The sequence below is a fragment of the Ambystoma mexicanum genome, chromosome 9 (assembly GCF_040938575.1).
Source record: "Ambystoma mexicanum isolate Mex_15411 chromosome 9, UKY_AmexF1_1, whole genome shotgun sequence".
Classification (NCBI taxonomy): Eukaryota; Metazoa; Chordata; class Amphibia; order Caudata; family Ambystomatidae; genus Ambystoma; species Ambystoma mexicanum.
The window spans coordinates 144,229,483-144,248,745 of record NC_090931.1 but is presented as its reverse complement, the minus strand read 5'-3'; the positions used below and the strand labels follow the sequence as shown (position 1 = coordinate 144,248,745).

The 19,263-nt window shown below is 44.7% G+C and overlaps 1 protein-coding gene across 2 annotated transcripts in view; it reads right to left on the bottom strand.

The window, feature by feature from the left end:
- The window catches only part of SORL1 (sortilin related receptor 1), a 1,341,481-nt gene that overhangs the window by 1,067,053 nt on the left and 255,165 nt on the right, over positions 1-19,263 (bottom strand). For both annotated transcript variants that reach the window (XM_069614318.1, XM_069614319.1), the window contains exons 9-10: positions 15,197-15,389; positions 7,287-7,404 (exon numbers count right to left, since the gene is read on the bottom strand). In XM_069614318.1, coding sequence (XP_069470419.1) covers positions 7,287-7,404; positions 15,197-15,389 — 311 coding nt within the window. The remainder of the gene's footprint in view (positions 1-7,286; positions 7,405-15,196; positions 15,390-19,263) is intronic.

Sequence of the window (19,263 nt, the reverse complement as noted above, 5' to 3'; positions counted from 1 at the left end):
TTGTGCCTTTAGAGCTGGCTGGGTTAGATGTGCTTTCAAAACTGGCTGGTTTAGTAACAGGAAGAGTTTGTTCATAGAATTAACATTGTGCTTGCCCAAGTCAAGATGGAGTGAAAGAAACTTAATCTGATTGGTTAAAGAAACAATGATATGTTTGGTTGCCTGATTGGTGGAGAGGACAATGGGTTTGATTCTTGGGAGATGAGCAGATTCTAAACTGCCTTTCATCCAGAGAAATTCAGTGGCTGGTTGTGTATTAGTTAAGCTCCTTAAGTAAGGCCTTTCCAGAACTCAGAAAATCTACCAAAGAAGTAAGAATATCGTTTGCTGATCCAATTTGAACAAGAAGTCATCAGGTGGGATCGTTCTTTTAAAGATTTTGAGATTGTCACAGTGAACTTTCATTTTCTTTTATAAGAAAATTTAAAGAGTAAAAAGGTTTCAAGTTCATTTGAGAAAAGAGACATTACAGTTAAAGTTATTATAAGGAAAACAAGCTTGAAGATTGTGCGTAGGATTTTAAAGTTGATTAACTGCGTGTAATGTTCTTCAAGACTGTTTAATGTGTGCGCGAGCTCGCAAGTTGTCGTTTGCGTGTTCTTTTTAAAGTGCGTGTACATTTTTTTACGTGAAAGACGTTTCCTGAGAAAGCGCGTGTGGTTTGCGATAGAGCGCGTGCCAAAAAGAATTGCGTGTGTGAATTTTAGCGCGTGTACATTTTTCACGTGAAAGTCGTTTCCTGAGAAAGCGTGTGTGGTTGCGATAGAGCGCGTGCCAAAAAGAATTGCGCGTGTGAATTTTAGCGCGTGTACATTTTTTTTCACGTGAAAGTCGTTTCCTGAGAAAGCGCGTGTGGTTTTGCGATAGAGCGCGTGCCCTAAAGAATTGCGCAAGTTAACTTTAACGCGTGTATATTTTTTACGCGAAATACGTCTCAAGAGAAAGCGCGTGTTGGGTTGCGATAGAGCACGAGTCCATTTTTATCAGCGCGTGTTATTTTTTATCGAGTTTACGTATTTTTTTACGCGCGCGGGTTTGTAAAATAATCGCGTGTGTATTTTACACGCAAGGACAATTCTTCGTCTTCCGATTTCATCAGGAAGAAACTATACGTTCTTTGTGTAAATGTGTAAATAAGGAAAGCAATTCACACGCAGAAAGAAAGCAGTATTCCAGGAAGTTAAAGAATATAATTTAAAGTAATCTATGCAAATAGAACTCAATGTTTTCAGAAAAAGACTGCAATTTATGTAAGCATTGAAAACTACATAAGATCAGAAGAACTTTGAAGTAAGAAGAATATCTAATTCTGAAAAGATGTTGCAAAGGCCATCACTTTAGGATTCTAAAGAGACTAGGTTGGCTTGAACTATTTGCACAATACAAGATATATTTACAAGATCTTCCACAAAGATTATTAACCTCAAAGTCTTTTACTGAGGTTTAAGAGGTAAAGAGTTTAGAGTTTATTTAGCATAAGTTAGAAAAGAAGTTTTCTTATTATATTAGTAACCTGGTGTATTTGTTTATCACAGATACCAGAGCCTACCAGACGGTTGAAGGGCAGCTGTGTCTCCGTTGTTATTTTCTCCAAATTCCCCTTTCCCTTTCTTGGGGTTTTCAGCTCTGCTTTTATTTAAGGGTTGAGAGGTGAACTCCTGGTGAGGGTCTGTGGGGCCAGCATCAGCTCCTGTGGAATTCAGTCAAGCCGGACCCTGACAGACACACTGTCCCTAGGGTTGTGTCATTTCTTGTGAAATAGTATAATGTTGGCCGCCAGCATGGAGCGTCAAAGGTGGCCGCCGGCCCCTGCTCCTGCAAACACTGAGTCAAGAGTGGGTGCAAGAAGGTCACCAAGCACTTTATAAAAGTTGATGTGAAGCCCATCTGGGCCAGCATCCTTACCCGCTGACAAGGATTGAATTGCTCGGGTCACCTCTGATGCAGTAATTGGTGTGGCAAGACCCTCTGCCTGGCTTATGTCAAATTTAGGTAGCTCAATGGTCGTCAGAAAGTAACTTATAAGGTGAGGGTGGATTGAGGCTGGTTTCTTGTACAGTGTACCATAAAATAGCGCAAACAGTGCATTGATATGCCCCGCCCCTTCAATTATATTCCAATTTTGGCCGAATGGAGTCAATCTGTGCTGCCTGCCTGTTGTGCAGGTCAAGCGCTATAAGATTTAGGGGTCCATCTCCCTCGCAGTAATATCTTTGTGACCAGCTAGTGAAAGACTTCTGCGCACAGGAAGAGGTCATCCGTTTCAGGTCTGATCGGAGCCCCATGAGTTTTGTGTATGTTTGTGGATCGCGTTTTTCAATGCACAGTGTATCTGTCCTTGGAAAGTTCTTCTAGCTCCCCCCATGCTTTCAGCTTATGCGACCATTTCGAGACACATTGTCCCCGAATTAAGGTCTGGTACGTATCCCAGCAGCTCAGTGAGGGGTACTGAGGACAGATTAATTTGCCAAAACATATCCATATCCCACTCTATATGCTCACGGAAGTCGGGGTATCCCAGGGCCCTTAAGTTAAGATGCCACAACGGTCTGCTGTGTGGAACCTCCAGTAGATCGATACTCAGTAGGACAGGCGCGTGGTCCGAGAGAGTAGAGGCCAATATGATGCATTTACAAATGATATATGTAGCACTGGAGGGGAGGAACCAATAATCTAGTCTGAAGTAGCTACCATGTCTATTGGAGTAGAAGGTGTAGTCTCTTCGTTGTTCATGGGTGATTCGCCATGAATCTTTGAGTCCAAGCTCTGTAAGCAGGGATAGAATGGTGGTTGGCTTTCGTGGGTTGATCTGTGGTGCTGTGGATGAGCTCTGTCGATCCAGTGTTGAGTCTAGAGCCACGTTTAGATGCCCTCCAATAAGTGTCAGTGTCATAGCCTCATATAGCATGCACAATACATGGGTTAAGGAGGTTTGTGTGTCGGGCGTGGGTGTATAGATATTAAGAAGGGTGGGAAGTTTATGTTGTATGCGGCCCTGTACCAGTATATATCTGCCTCTCCCATCTCCCATCTGCCAATGTATTGAAAACCTGGAAGGGAACCCGCTTATGAATTAAAATAGATACCCCTCTTTTCCCCCCGACATGGAGAATGCACTGCTACCCCTTGGCCCAGCTTCTCCGATTCTATCGCATTTAGGTGGATTTCCTGCAGAAAAATAATATCCCCTCATATATCTTGAATAAAGTTGAGCATTTGTTTCCTCTTAATTGGATGGCCCAACTCTTGTATATTGACGTTTATGAATGTAAGGGAGGTAACCATAATTTGAGGGGGGTAGGGGGGGAAACCCACAGTCCATGGGTTCATGGTTTAGATCCTTCACCAGAATCCAGAACCACAGAGACGATATATACAGAGGATACCATATAACAAACACCCCAAACCATAAATAACCAGTACAAAATTGGGACCAAAAAACTGTGTCCCAATACAGAGCAAAAATAGCCCATGTTAGGGGTTGGGCTGAGAGGATCCGAGGACCCTCGTCATTTCCCATGCATACCAACACCCCCACTCAGGGGAAACCAGTAGAATCAAGAGATAGAACCAGTAACATCAAACACAAAACCAACAGTGGGGTAGATGAGCCCAGGGTGGCAGGTGGTGCTTCGTTCCGTCTGCGATCTGCCAACCAGTTCAGTTCAACAGTGGAGACGTGGGTGCTATCTGCCGCAGTGCTGCATAGTGTTCTGGGTGCTTTGTAGGTTCCCCGCTAGGGGGCCGGCCAGTCTTTTCCATGAGGTGTGGGCTCTTGTGTGCGTGCCTTGGGTACGGTGATCTCCGAATAACTCCCCGGTAAGGATCCATAGTGACAGCCTTGTGACACTCATTTCACTGGGACCTCATAGCTGCGTCCTGGCCCCCTTGAGCATTTGCCTGCGCTCTGTCAGAGGCCCTGAAGTCTGGATCGGCAATGCAGTCTAGGAGGTGTGGCGTGTGTTCAGTTCCAGGGTTCCCGACCTCTGTGGCCGTGAACTCTGAGGCCAACTCTCATTGCCTCAGGAAGTGCCAGTCTTCCTCTGGGTCATTGGACGAGTGCCACCGTTTGTCGGGCAAGATACACCAGACGGCAGGGAATTTCCGGTAGTGTTTGTAGTTTGTACCTTTTAGAGCGTCAAATATGGGGTTGAACGCTTTTCTGTGCATCGAAATCTCAATGGAAATGTCATTAAATATCTGGTTATTGGCACCGCTGTACGCGCATTGTGCCCACGGTCCAGAAGGCTCGGAGTATGGTAAGCTTGTGCTGAAAGTTTAAGACATGCATAGAAATTATGCGCGTTCGTTCAATTGGGGTGGGCTTGGGGATCGGTGCCCAATGCACCCTTTGGATAAGGTTCTTCAGGTTCTGGATCCAGAGTTTTTCATGGAGGAAAATATAGATAGGACTAAAGGTCTGACCCCTCACTCTGCTCAGAAAGGCCCACCACGTGGAGGTTGTTGCGTCAGGCCAGTTTTCCTGGTCCTCCATTTGCACACCCAGGTGTTGCACCTCTTTAATTAGGACATCGATGTCGGTATCGGCTGTGTCTGTGTTGCTTTCTAGCTACTCATTATCTTTTGTCTTGTCCGCTTGTGCATTGAGGCGGGTATGGACATCCTGCAGGTCACGTTTAATGTCCTGGACAGTATGTCTGTCTATGTCTCTTGTGTCCTCTGTCCAATAGCCTTCATTTCCAGGAGAATTACCTGTAGCTGGTTCAGAATGTGGGCTTCCATCGTGTGTTGTCTCCGTGCAGAGCGTTGCAATGGTGTGCTTGCTGGGTTAGTATCAGCAACTTTAATGGAGGCAGTATCGGATTCAGCATGCCAGGTGGGAGTGGAGACAGGCCGGGTTTCAGCAGTAATGCTGTTTAAATTACTTCAACCTGCAATCTGTGGGTGGGCCCCATGGCAAAAACACGTGTATGGGGGTAGCCCCTCAACCATGGGTAGGCAGAGGGTGCACAAGCTGTTAGGCCTGCAAAAGTGAAGTGCAGTAATTCAAAAGGATAGAAAGGAGCACTCCCCAAGCTAGGTAGCACTAGATTTGGCTAAAGGTGGTTAAACGCAAAGCCCCACAGTACCTTAGAATTGAAGCAGATGTTCCAGTTGATTTCCTTCTTGATGCAGACCCTTTTCCCTGGACTTTGGTCGTGGTGACGAAAGGAAGGACGTCTGGCAGGCTTCTCCATCAGCACTCTCGAGAGGGACTCTGTAGGAATGTATTCCACTCGTTTCAGCAGCCCTTTGTGGTTTTGGTGCCTTTCTCAGCCCAAAGAAAAATGAATATCCCTGGTTGGAATTTCCATGGTGCTGAGGGGACTCTGGATGAAGATTTCCTGGTTCAGCCGTATTCATCCTTTGGAAGACGTTGCATTCTGCGATGGTCCAGGTGCCCCGGGTATTGGGAAATAGCAGCCCAGGATGGTCAGAGCGACACAGGGGTTTGTCCAGAACGAAGCAGGTCTTGAGGCTAGTTGGTCGCATCAGCCTAAGGGAGGAGGTCATCCTTGGCGAAGCTTCCCAGTCGATGGGAAAATGGGGTCAGCACAGCTTCAAGGCTTCACCAGTGCTTTCGCAGATCTCGAAGGTGCTGCAATTAAGAATACTTCGGCGCCTGGTGGCAGAGTTTTCATAATTGCAGCGACTTTCGTTTTCAGTTTCACAGCAATTATGAAGATTCCACCGGCGAAGTATTCATAATTGCTGTGCCTTTTATTTTATGTTTTCTGTACTCCGCCTGGGGAGCACAGGAAACAAAAAGAAAGTCAAGGCAATTACTGTGGCGGCATCCTCATGTTAAGCTGTGCTCTATGACAGCAGTAAGCAAGAGCTCCCAGTACGGGGCTTTTGTTTGTTTAGTGCTGCGAGAACAGAGCTTAACATGAGCAGAGGAGGCTGCTTCATTTCACAAAATGGATGCTCCCATTTCAAAACTTTGAGCCTCATTTCCCCCAAAATGCTAAGGAACTTGCTTTAAAAATATTTTTAATACATATTTTCTATTATGGCCCATCTTTTGAGATAACATTTTTGAGTGAACTACCCCATCAAAGGTGTTTAGGAGTGCTGCCAAAACAGCAGAGAGGAAGGCAAAGTCATATAAATAATGTAATGATGCCTTGGGTATCGAGTAGACATTACAAAGAGGGAGTGCAAGCTGGTACTATAAGGCATCCCACCTCTTAAATGAAAAAACATGAACGGATGTCATCACTCATCTATTAGAAAGGTGACGTCATCAAAGGAGTAGTAACTGTTAAAAGCAAACCTTTAGAAGAGAGACCTGCACCTCAGAAAAAAGAAAGCAAAAGTGCCAACTTACATTCTTTAGTGGGTGGTCTCAGAAACCAGAGTAAAGAAAGAAGCTTGAGTTCACTCAAAGAACTCGCAGCGGTTCAAACTGAGCGCCATCAGAAATACTGCAATGCAAGGAGTGTGTGTATGTGGAGCCCATTTTGAAGATGTGGGGCTTAAACATATCGGGGCTGCCAGAAGGGAACGATAATATGCAGGCTTAACAGAAATACATCTCTTGGGAGCTTTGTGAACAGGGCAGACCAATGGGGTACAAGTTGTAATTTATTTTAAAAAAGCAACGGTTGGGAGTGAGGAGAGCACGGAAGGAGGCATGGACAGTGCCAGTTACCGCAGCAATTGAGCATAAACATCCTTTCAAAAGTCCAGGGAGCCGATTTGCCAATTTAAAGGATGTAGTGGGTGATCTTATACAAGTGTAGCCAGGAGCAAAGATAACAGTAATATTAATATATATATATAGCGTTTTTGCCAAAGCAACGTACACAGAACTTGTTTTTATATGCAATTAGATTACCCAACCAAAGTTGCCATTCATTTTTCGCCTCAGAACGATGGAAGGCCGAGTTTGCCTTTCCGAGACTCAAACCTGTGACCTGCAGATCTCAACAGCAAGCGTTCATGCCACTGAGCTATCTTAGAAGTTTTAAGGTAAGTAACAATGGCATTCAGAAGGCTACTGTGACCTTTCCAGAAATTGAAACAAACAAGTATTCTAGGAAGTTTGGAATAATCAAAGGACTATTTGACCTAAAAAGGATGGTTTCCGGTAGTTTTTATATTTCCTCATTTGTAACAAGATTGTTACAGTAAACAAGTAGGTAATGTTATGCGTTTGCATTTGTATAGCGCACTTACAGCCCAGAGGCATCTAGGCAACAGAGATGTTTTCAAAGACTCCACAGCCGTAGTTGTACACCTTCTGAAAGCTAGACCTCTATGAGAACATGTTTGACACTTACCTGTCGCAATGAGCAGGCCCGGTGCGGATTCTTTTGAGAGGATGGGCATTCTACGCATTTGTAGGTTGAGCAGCTGGCTCAGTTTCTGAGCCAGGTGTAGAGAGCACCCATTCTTAAGCTGCAAAAACAAACAATTAGCAACATGTCATTCCTTAATGGAACTCAAATTCCACATTCCCCCCATGCTTACAGAAAGCGCTGCTGCGATCATCACACTCAGAAGTATTTGGCTTTCGGAAAATATCTGCTAAAGTAGTGCACAAGTTGCACATGTGTAACTCATTCGCAACATAGCCACCACATAAAACTTAATTGTAGCCTCAGTCGGTCATCCACGGCAATATGGCCAATGATGGTAAACCAGTCTGATCTCTTCTTTATGGGATTGTACTCTTGGATACAGAATAGGTAGATCCAGGACAACAATGCTAAAAAAAAAATTAGAAAAAAGGTCTGGGCTACCATCTGCCCAAAGGAATGGACCATGTCCTCATGTTTGGTGACCATTTAATAAATAGTGTTGTGAGTGGACACATGTGAAGAGTACCCAGGGGTATGGATGCACATGCTGGTGGGAACAAGGAATGCAAGAACGCTGTGCTTAATCTACAAGAGTAGTGACATTTAAATAGTATCTCTCTCAACCATGAGATTTTCTGCAAATAAACACCAATAGGCAAAATACAAGGATACTGGAAACATTACATCCATATAAAACATACATATATCCAACATGTAGTAATCTTTGCTTAAAACAATGCATCACCCACACTTAATACAGTAGCCAAGTGGGATATCAAAGCATTGTTCATACTGTCATTAAACAAACAGAAGAAATAAAATCCTCCAAGTTGCATCGTAAACTACATTTTTACCTGAACAGAATCCGGTTCAACATTAAAAATAAATTCAGCATGTTGGAAATTAATTGGTCTCGATTTCCACTTTGTTGGAAAACTAACAAGTTCCTTAATATTTGAATCCCCAAAATAGAATGTTTTTTCCAAACTTCATAAACCCACAAAATGGTTCTCTACAAACTATACCTTTTACTTACCAACATCCCACTTTTCAAACCACCTGCAACACAAACCTTCACATGACAAACATTTACATCTTCCACACCATCTAAACCTACTTGCATGTATGCCTACCATTCGGTATAATACAATCAAAGCGGAGTGGCTCTTCATGCTTGGCTAAAGTTGTATTACAGGTTGTATTACTTCCCTATGTTTCACAGTATCCAATTTACAGATCTTAGAACGGCCAAAGGCTAGGTCAGCAGACTCAAACCAGTTGCTTAACTCACTGAGCTACCTTACCAGCTAATGTCTCAATTAAATTGCCTAGTTGTAAAAACTGGTTCAATTTCAGATCACTGAAGTTCAGTAATTAGGCTTTTCCCCTTCTCTAGACTGGTACATCGGTCAAGCTATTCAAGCACATGTTGAGAATGGATCACGTTCAATAAAATAGAGCTATTTCAACACATTTACTTTCCCAATTTGTATGTCTGCAAGTAACAGATGGGCAGGCCTGTATTCAAGATTATTGCACCAGTATTCTACAAATTGATTGAAGCTTCCCAAAGCGTTTGAAACGCACTACATCTCTGGGGAGCCAACGTTCCATTAAAAAAAAAAAAATGATTACTGGAGTTTTATATGGAGACTACTGCAAGGGGGCTGCTTCCAAGCACAGTATGAGTAGGGGGTGGGAGGGAGGGTCATAAGGTACAGTGTAGCAGCCGCTCAGGAGCAACGCATGCATTCCCGGGCATCAACAGAACAATATTGCAATAGCAAACAAGGAAGCAAGTCCAGAAAATAAAGTTAAAGGTTTATTAAAGTCTTCCATGAACATGGTCTTCAGATCTTTGCTCAACTCACGGGCTATCGGCGCTATACAAAAAATAAATACATACATACATACATACATACATACATACTCCGTGCAGTTTCCTTCTGTTCTCATTTCAGAGGGAAGACGATTACAAAGTTTCTGGGACACAACCGGTATAGTCCAACTACCAGAGTCAAATCTTTTCAAAGAAGTTCGTTGACATATATATATATATGCTTTCACTGTGGTCCCGATTTCGCTACTATGAAGACATCTCCAGGACTCTCTAAATAGCTACATGGAACGACAGTTGCCAAGGGTACGAAACAATACACAGGGAGACAATGTAGAGCTTTAAGGCCAGGGGTGATGACGAGTCCATGTTTGAGTGGTGGTTTCTTCCTAACTGCTCAGTTAAGGATGCGCGAGACAGGGCACGAGAGACAGATCGAGCACAATAGAGTGAGCGCGAGACAGCGCAGGAGTGTGCAAGACAGCGCACAAGAGGGCGCGCAAGAGAGAGCGTGCGAGAAGGACAGCAAGAGAGAGCGTGCGAGAAGGACAGCAAGAGAGAGCGTGCGAGAAGGACAGCAAGAGAGAGCGTGCGAGAAGGACAGCAAGAGAGAGCGTGCGAGAAGGACAGCAAGAGAGAGCGTGCGAGAAGGACAGCAAGAGAGAGCGAGCAAGAGAAGGACAGCAAGAGAGAGCGAGCAAGAGAAGGACAGCGAGCAAGAGAAGGACAGCGAGCAAGAGAAGGACAGCGAGCAAGAGAAGGACAGCGAGCAAGAGAAGGACAGCGAGCAAGAGAAGGACAGCGAGCAAGAGAAGGACAGCGAGCAAGAGAAGGACAGCGAGCAAGAGAAGGACAGCGAGCAAGAGAAGGACAGCGAGCAAGAGAAGGACAGCGAGCAAGAGAAGGACAGCGAGCAAGAGAAGGACAGCGAGCAAGAGAAGGACAGCGAGCAAGAGAAGGACAGCGAGCAAGAGAAGGACAGCGAGCGCGAGAGAGACAGAGCGCAAGAGAGACAGAGCGCGAGAGAGACAGAGCGCGAGAGAGACAGAGCGCGAGAGAGACAGAGCGCGAGAGACACAGCGCGAGAGACACAGCGCGAGAGAGAGACAGCGCGAGAGAGAGACAGCGCGAGAGAGACACAGCGCGAGAGAGACACAGCGCGAGAGAGACACAGCGCGAGAGAGACACAGCGCGAGAGAGACACAGCGCGAGAGAGACACAGCGCGAGAGAGACACAGCGCGAGAGAGACACAGCGCGAGAGAGACACAGCGCGAGAGAGACACAGCGCGAGAGAGACACAGCGCGAGAGAGACACAGCGCGAGAGAGACAGCGAGCAAGTGTTACGCTCACCTGGTATCCACGGGGGCGCCACACGATACTGGATGGAGGTCTAAGCGCTATCCCGGACCCCTCTCTGCTTGGTTATGTACCAGAGGTTGGGTAGCGCCTATAACAGGAGAATGGAGGGTTAAGATACTGGTTCTGTGATGGGTGGACTCCCACCTCCCTCTGGTCCAAATCCCCTCCCTTGGGGTTATTGCTCACCTTAGGTTTTTGTGCGTTGAACTCTCCGTCCTGAGTCTCTGTGCAGGGGCGCGTGGTTGGTGCGGGCGTTCCGTGGACTTAGTTGCTTCACTGGTCCGTGTGCCCTTCTGTCGGGTCCAGACCGGCTGTGACTCCGACTCTGCTTACTGTCTTCCAGGTGAGTTATAATGTCTTTTCCGTCTTTATTCTGTCTTTCTTTTCCTCAGTTTTCTCTGTCTTCTCTGCTTCTTGCTCCACTACGCTGTTCCCCAACAATGTTTTTTTGTTTTCACAGGGATGGTTGCGATCTCGGAGTTGCCGCGCCAATGGCGAAGATCACTGAGTTATTGATGCGCAGAGCGCTGCACTGTTTATTGGTGTTAATTGCAAACCTGTGTTCTCTTCTCTTTGTTCAAGTTTGTCAGGTTCCATAGTAAATAAGTGGTAATTAAAGAATTATTATCCTTATGTTCTTTGTTTATTTCATTGTTAGGTTTAAAAACTAAATATAGTCCTTTCACTGTTAAAATGGTTGGGCCTTAACTTCCATATTCAGAGTACTGCAGATACCCCAAGGCAAGATGGAGGGCAGAGGCAGGAGTTCTGATTGGGTGGCAGGTTGACAATGGTGTGACTCCCAACATTCTAAACTGCCTTTCATTAGTTTAGTTTCCTGAGCTGGTCATGTTTCTGTTTATCTCCTATGTTTTGGGCCTTGGAAAACTCTTAGGAAGAAAATGCTGAGAGGTCTTCTAAAGCAAAAAATAAGCTAAGTACTTTTTATGTAATTAATCTAAATGAACTGCCAAAGTTAGCCTTATCTTCTGTTATTTTCTCCTCTGAAGTGCAAGGATTAAAAGACGTTGTGTTGTAAAGCCAGTGTTTTTACATGGCAAACTCATTCATCAGAGATTAAGTCATGAAAACATGATATTTAAAGGCTATTAAAGTTAATGACTACACAGGCAACCTTGTTTTTTAAAAGCAGCACCAAGAAGGATATTTATTTTTGAGCCAAGGTATTTTTAACAAAGAGGAAAATATATAAGACTTGTTTACCATATTATATGAGGAATCTTCCAAATGCATCTCATTACATGCAAAGACGTTTTTGAGGAATAACTTTACTTTAAATCTGCACTCAACATTAAATGGTATTTCCTTTGGTTGTTGAACTATTTCCATAAAGAGAGGTAAATGAAATGGAATGAACTGATTAAGGAAATAGTATCATTTTAAGGAAAACAAAAGATTATTTCTGTGTTTTCAACTATTTTTTCAAGTGTGCTTCATTCAAAAGACTCATCTTCTTGAGACATTCTGGAGTTTGTGTTCACAGTTTTATTGACATTGTTTGGAAACACATTTTCTTTTCTTCAAGTTCATTTATTTCCACAAGGAACCTCCATCAGTTTAGTCACTTGTAATGACATTCAGTTCATTGGTTTTCAGCAGCACAGTTATGAAACATGACCACCAAAGTTTGCTTTTAGGGTAAAAGAGTTGAAGTTATTTCAAAACTAAAAAAAATATATAGAAATAATTATCATCCTCTGGGCTTTTTGCAGAGGGTATTCAGGTAGGATTGTTGATATTCATAAAATAATAGTTGTTTAGTTTTGTAATATTATTTAATGCTTAACAATTTTCATTCATGCAGAGACCAGATGAAGATAGAAGATCCAGTGTCTGAATTGTTATTTTATCCACTTTTCCCCCCTTCCTCCCAGGGGTGTCTAGTACTCAGCTGTTCAGTTTAGTTGTGAGCTAGACATCTTCGTGGGATCGTGGGACTCAGCAGCTCCTGCGTTGGATGTGGATATTACCAGCCTGACAAAGTTACAGTGATGTTCTGGAGTGATGAGCGATCGAAGCGCTGCTTGCCCAGGTAAGTGCTTTGTTAATGCTGACCTTGTTCCTTCTCCCTTGCAGGTTGCGGTGAAACCCGGAGATGGGTGAGGTAAGAGAAGCGCAGGGTGCTGCCAGGACTCACTGCTTGCCCAGGTGAGAATTGTTATTAATGCGGTCCTTGTTTTTTTTTACCTTTGCAGGTTGCGGCAAACTCCGGAGATGGGCAAGGTAAGCGAAGCACAGGATGGATTCAAGACCGGTTACTTCATAGGTTAGTGTTCTTGCTCGCTAATGCTGTTCTTGTTCTTCCAGGTTATTAATGGAATCCGGATCTAGGGCTTCAGGATCAGGCCGCCGGAGAAGCAGATGAGCAGGAGCTGGACACGGTGAGCGTTACGCTGCAGGAGTGCAGAATAACGCGAAGCGTGTTCTGCTGTTTGGGGGTGGTTTAAATAGCCCAGGTAAAGTAGTTCCAGGCCAAGTCGTTCCAGGCCCAGCCACACCCAAAACACCAGACTGCATGGCTTGGTTCTAAAGGACTGAGCTGTGTAATAAGCCTCCATGATGGATTAGGGTCCAAAACCAGTATTGCTTTATTCCTGATAATGAGCCTGGCGCCAAGACTGACTCCATGTATGTTTCTGATGGAGTTTTAAGGCTCTTGGGTCCAGTGTGAAGGGCTTTAGCCCCACTGCTGCCAGGGGGCTGTTATACCTGAGGGGGTCAGGGGCATGGATTGTGACAGAGGGAGAGACAGAGGGCGAGACCACGCAAGAGAGAGGGAGAGACAGAGGGAGAGAGAGACAAAGAGACAGAGGGAGAGAGAGAGACAAAGAGAGAGACAAAGAGAGAGACAAAGAGAGAGAGAGAGAAAAAGAGAGAGACAAAGAGAGAGAGAGAGGGACACCGAGAGAGAGAGACCGAGAGAGGGACACCGAGAGAGGGACACCGAGAGAGAGAGACCGAGAGAGAGAGACCGAGAGAGAGAGACCGAGAGAGAGAGACCGAGAGAGAGAGACCGAGAGAGAGACACCGAGAGAGAGACACCGAGAGAGAGACACCGAGAGAGAGACACCGAGAGAGAGACACCGAGAGAGAGACACCGAGAGAGAGACACCGAAAGAGACACCGAAAGAGACACCGAGAGAGACACCGAGAGAGACACCGAGAGAGACACCGAGAGAGACACCGAGAGAGACACCGAGAGAGAGACCGAGCACGCGAGAGAGACAATGCATGTGCACGAGAGAGGGACAGACTTGGGGAGGGGGACAGAGCCACCAACCTATGGAGGAAGGGAGAGCCACCAAGAGCCACTGACCAAGAGAAGGAGGAAGGGAGAGCCGACAATCAAGAAATGGAGGAAGGGAGGGATAGGGGAGGGAAGGGAAGGGAGAGCCGCCGGCCGACCATGAGAGGGAGACATGAAGAGCTGCGAATCAACCGAGACAGGGCGGCAGGGAGAGTTGCGGACCGAACAAGAGGGAGAGCGGAAGACCCCAAGGTGGGGTGAGCAGGACAAGACTTCAAGGAAAGTTAAAAGAATCCAGACACCCAAAGTAGGTGTGACCGAACCCATACCCCCAGGGCAGGGTGAGAGAAGACCCAAGGCGGGGCAAGAGAGGGGAACACCCCAGATGCTGCGAGAGCAACTGGACCCCAAGGCAGGGGAGATACCAGAATATGCAGTGGGGCGCAAGAAATACAAAAAGCAAAAGGTGGGCCACTACCAACACACCAACTTGAAGGCAAGAACACCTGGATCCTTCCTGGTAGATGATCTCAAAAAGGGGGAGGGAGGCGGAGAGAACTAGAACCAGACAAAGACACTTATTTGATTGGAATGAACTGTGCTAGGGAGAGAACAATTGAAATTTCATATAGACCACTGTGCATTAAGGGCGAGGAGCCCTAGGAAGGAAAACATAACTGGGCGAAGCTCAGAAACCAACAACCATTCAATTTTTTGATTTGTATGTTTTGTTGTAAGTGGTAGGGAAAGTCTAAGTTAATGTAGACCTTTCAACAGAGGACTTTCTGGTTTTGTAACGACCTTCCTGATGGGCACCCTTTGACAGTTTCTTTTATAGAATAGGTTCAGGATCTAGACCTAAAGATAGGTTTGCAGCTGATAATAAAGGAAAGTCAGTCCCAATGCCACCTTGTTCTGATCGACCACAATGTTCAGGATACTTCCTCCTGAAAATGCAATTTGTTAACATATATTTGCGAAACCATCAGGGGAACAACACTGAAACGTGTGGCAGTCTTAGATGGCGGGCAGGAGAAAAAAGCAGCTATGAATGGGAGGAAGGATGAGGGGAATCCTGCCCAAAATGTACACCTCCTGGGAAATTGGGTCTGGGAGAAATCAGTAAAATTTCACAACGGGAAACAAACATCTATTTTACTCTTTTTTGCATGTATGACTGATATCACTTAATATTGGAGCGGACAAAGAACTCTCAGACAGGACACCTTCGTCATCTCCAATATTAAAAAGTCATACCTAGGCTTTTCTAAAATGCAATCAAATTATTTTTCACCAAATCTCTTAGAACAGGTCAACATGTGAATTGGACCCTTTAAATACAAATGGTACATTTTATATGCCTTTCCAGGGTCTTGCGCATTAACCATTGCAATCTCACAAAGTGTTCATGTACTAGGTTTACCTCACAATTTGTTTTTTCTCCATATTCATTGTGCGTTGGCGGGAGAAGCAACTTCCAAGTTCCTCCTTTGTCGAAGGTGATGACCGATTTCATATTTTCTTCACTGAACGACCCGTTAATGAGAGTGGCAATGTAGACCCCCCTTACTCCTTCAACACGATGGATGTCAGCAAACGGCTCATTCGCAAAGTACCTGAAGGAAAGGAGTACATTAATTGAGTTCTATTTCTCAAATTGTAAGGAAATCTTTTATAAGGGCACTGGCCTTTCTATGCAGGCGCTACCAATTTTGGTCCAAAGACAATGGAAGATCTTAACAAAATGACTTACACCAGAGGGAAAATCGGCAATATATCAAGTGGAATCTGAAGCCTGAATCTGAGAGACATCAATGGTCTCAATTACTGTACATTTGGAGAATAAAGAGATCACAGATCTGCTATACCTGTGGAAAAGCTCGCCGATTGTGACTTTAGAGAGAGATTATTGTTCACCTCAGACTTTATAGCCTCAGCTGTTTACATGCATTGGAGTGGCACATTGGAAAGGAATGCAAAGCTCCTGGGGACATTGTCAAGTTGCCTTTCTTCAGAGATGACTGAAATGACATAGGAATACATAGGAATATATACATAGAATGTCTGTTAATGTTGGTGAACAAGTGAGGCAGCCCAAACTTAAATAGAATATACTGGACTCCAGAGAAGATGTGCAAACATGGACTATGTGTCTCCAATGCCTGCTGGGGATGCAAACACAAGATTGAATGTTTGGAACATATGTTGTGGGACTGCAACAAAGCAAGGACCTTCTGGAGTGAGACCTTGGAGTTAGAGAACCAAGATCTGGGTTTGGATGTAGAGAGGATATGAAGCTGGAGGACTTGGCCTATTCACAAAAGAGCTGGCTATTCAGGGCTTCTTTGGTGGCCAAAAGGATTATTCTGAGAAACTGGAAATCCACCAATTTTCACCCCAAATCTGAATGGCTTCAAGAGATGTACTCCCTTTTCCAACATTGAGAGGGTTATTCTGAGACATCACAAAAGAAACAAGGTTTTTGAATACATCTGTAGCAGATTTTTGGAGATTGACTTGAAGTGTTCTCTTTCTTGGTGTGCTTATTGGGAAAGGATAGTCTTGGTTTGATTTTTGTAAAAAAAAAAAAAAAATCCTTCCGTTCTTCGTTAATCTGTACGTATTTAAATTTCACTGTGATCGTGTTAACTGTGTTAAGGACTATAGTTTGCAAAGGTAGCGGGCGCCCCTCTCTCGACAGAACAAGGCCTGATAACCTGTTCAGTGGTTATTAACCACTTGAGAGTTCGCAGCCACTGCTTTTACTCACTGTGCCTTTCACAGATGGGAAATATCCATTTGCATATCAGTCTTTGTCCTGCCCAGGGGCAGTCCAGCACCGAAATGCAATGGCATTTCCAACCCGAACGAGAGTACCACCAGCAACCCCATACACGTGTTCACCCTTGTTGGGGATCATCAGTGAGGTGAAGCTGATGCCTCTCTAAGCACAGTGAGCGGGAGACCACGGCTGGTTGCCCCCAGGAGACCTAGGGTTACCAATCCCAGGTTCCTTGAAATTTAGTTTGCAAAGGTAGCGGGCGCCCCTCTCTCGAAAGAACAAGGCCTGATAACCTGTTCAGTGGTTATTAACCACTTGAGAGTTCGCAGCCACTGCTTTTACTCACTGTGCCTTTCACAGATGGGAAATATCCATTTGCATATCAGTCTTTGTCCTGCCCAGGGGCAGTCCAGCACCAAAATGCAATGGCAATTCCAACCTGAACGAGAGTACCACCAGCAACCCCATACACGTGTTTCACCCTTGTTGGGGATCATCAGTGAGGTGAAGCTGATGCCTCTCTAAGCACAGTGAGAGGGAGACCACGTCTGGTTGCCCCCAGGAGACCTAGGGTTACCAATCCCAGGTTCCTGATATGCAAATGGATATTTCCCATCTGTGAAAGGCACAGTGAGTAAAAGCAGTGGCTGCGAACTCTCAAGTGTTTAATAACCACTGAACAGGTTATCATGTCTGTTCTTGCGAGAGAGGGGCGCCCGCTACCTTTGTAAAACTATTTTTTAAGGAACCTGGGATTGGTAACCCTAGGTCTCCTGGGGGCAACCAGACGTGGTCTCCCTCTCACTGTGCTTAGAGAGGCATCAGCTTCACCTCACTGATGATCCCCAACAAGGGTGAAACACGTGTATGGGGTTGCTGGTGGTACTCTCGTTCAGATTGGAATTGCCATTGTATTTCGGTGCTGGACTGCCCCTGGGCAGGACAAAGACTGATATGCAAATGGATATTTCCCATCTGTGAAGGGCACCCACTGAACAGGTTATCATGTCTGTTCTTGCGAGAGAGGGGCGCCCGCTACCTTTGTAAAACTATTTTTTAAGGAACCTGGGATTGGTAACCCTAGGTCTCCTGGGGGCAACCAGACGTGGTCTCCCTCTCACTGTGCTTAGAGAGGCATCAGCTTCACCTCACTGATGATCCCCAACAAGGGTGAAACACGTGTATGGGGTTGCTGGTGGTACTCTCGTTCAGATTGGAATTGCCATTGTATTTCGGTGCTGGACTGCCCCTGGGCAGGACAAAGACTGATATGCAAATGGATATTTCCCATCTGTGAAAGGCACAGTGAGTAAAAGCAGTGGCTGCGAACTCTCAAGTGGTTAATAACCACTGAACAGGTTATCATGTCTGTTCTTGCGAGAGAGGGGCGCCCGCTACCTTTGTAAAACTGTGTTAAGGACTATACAATTTTTAAAAAAGTGGAAACGCCGGTTTGTGTCTAGTCTCCAGATGCCACGACTGAAATTGGAGCCACACAATTCTAGACTTCCTCCCCAAAAGTATACGAGAGCACTAGTAGAAACAAACATTCAAAACATAGGTTTCATATTGTATCGTGGAAGGAACATGCTGTTGCCCATGCAGTTATATGCTTATATGCATCATTTCCCTTTCAAACCACTGAAGGACTACCTAGGAGAACTGCAACTGACTAATTCGCCAACTACAATGTGCCCGGAAATGGACTCCTATAGGAAGTTATTTTAGAAGGACGTTTTGCCACATGGAAGTCACTGTTACAAAGTAGTAAGAATATATTGATCAATTGAACCCTGATACTGTACAGGTTATGCTACATCGTGCATGAAAGTAAACTGAGCCACATTGTATGAATGCACTACACAGAAAATTAAACATTTACCTGGGTCTATTTGATTAGTCATATGGTCTCTTTGTGCAGCCATAAATGGAAGCAGAGTTGCAGTCGTGATTTTGTAGGAATGTTTGGTTGTAAATGAATATAGGAAATAGCATTTATAGCTACGGTTGTTATAAACAGGATGAATAGGTGATAAAAGCTACTGTAAATGAATAATTTAAAAGAAAAAGGGTGACGGGGTTGCCTAGTGCAAGCTGGAATCTCCTGAAGATCACACCCCAAAAAGAGCTAGGATGTGGGCACTAACTTCAAAGTATGGACTCTACGGCAAGATGGGCAGCATTTTGCTTGACAAACCAATGCAATTAATTGATTGACTTTTTTTAAGCAATTGTCTCAAATATGCTATTTGTATAGATAGATCATTTAAGCAAATTTGTTGAGTAACATTATTGGAGACTGGAAGAAAGGTTTTGCATTTTGTGGGTAAAGAGGGTGTGAAGCACTTCATGTTTGTGCCTAGGAGTTGGATGTGACGGTGTGTCCTGTGGGTTGTTCTCAATGTACATTTGTATTTCCAATGTAACTTTGTATATAACAGATCTTGCCGATATTAGGAGTTGTTGAATAAGGCTGCATAGTGATAAAATGGGGTTTGAAAAGCCGCATTTCAGAGCAATAGAAAAACGTAGTAAATTATTATTGTGCACTTACCAAACGGATGTTTGGAGAAGAAAAAAAAAAACCTCGATTGGAAAGGTTAAGGTAAACAAAAAAAGCATGACACCGTTCTGACAACAGCATTGCCACCAAGCCAGGAAGAATAGCCAGGGCAAGACGCTGAATTTAGAGTAGTTTGATTCACCAA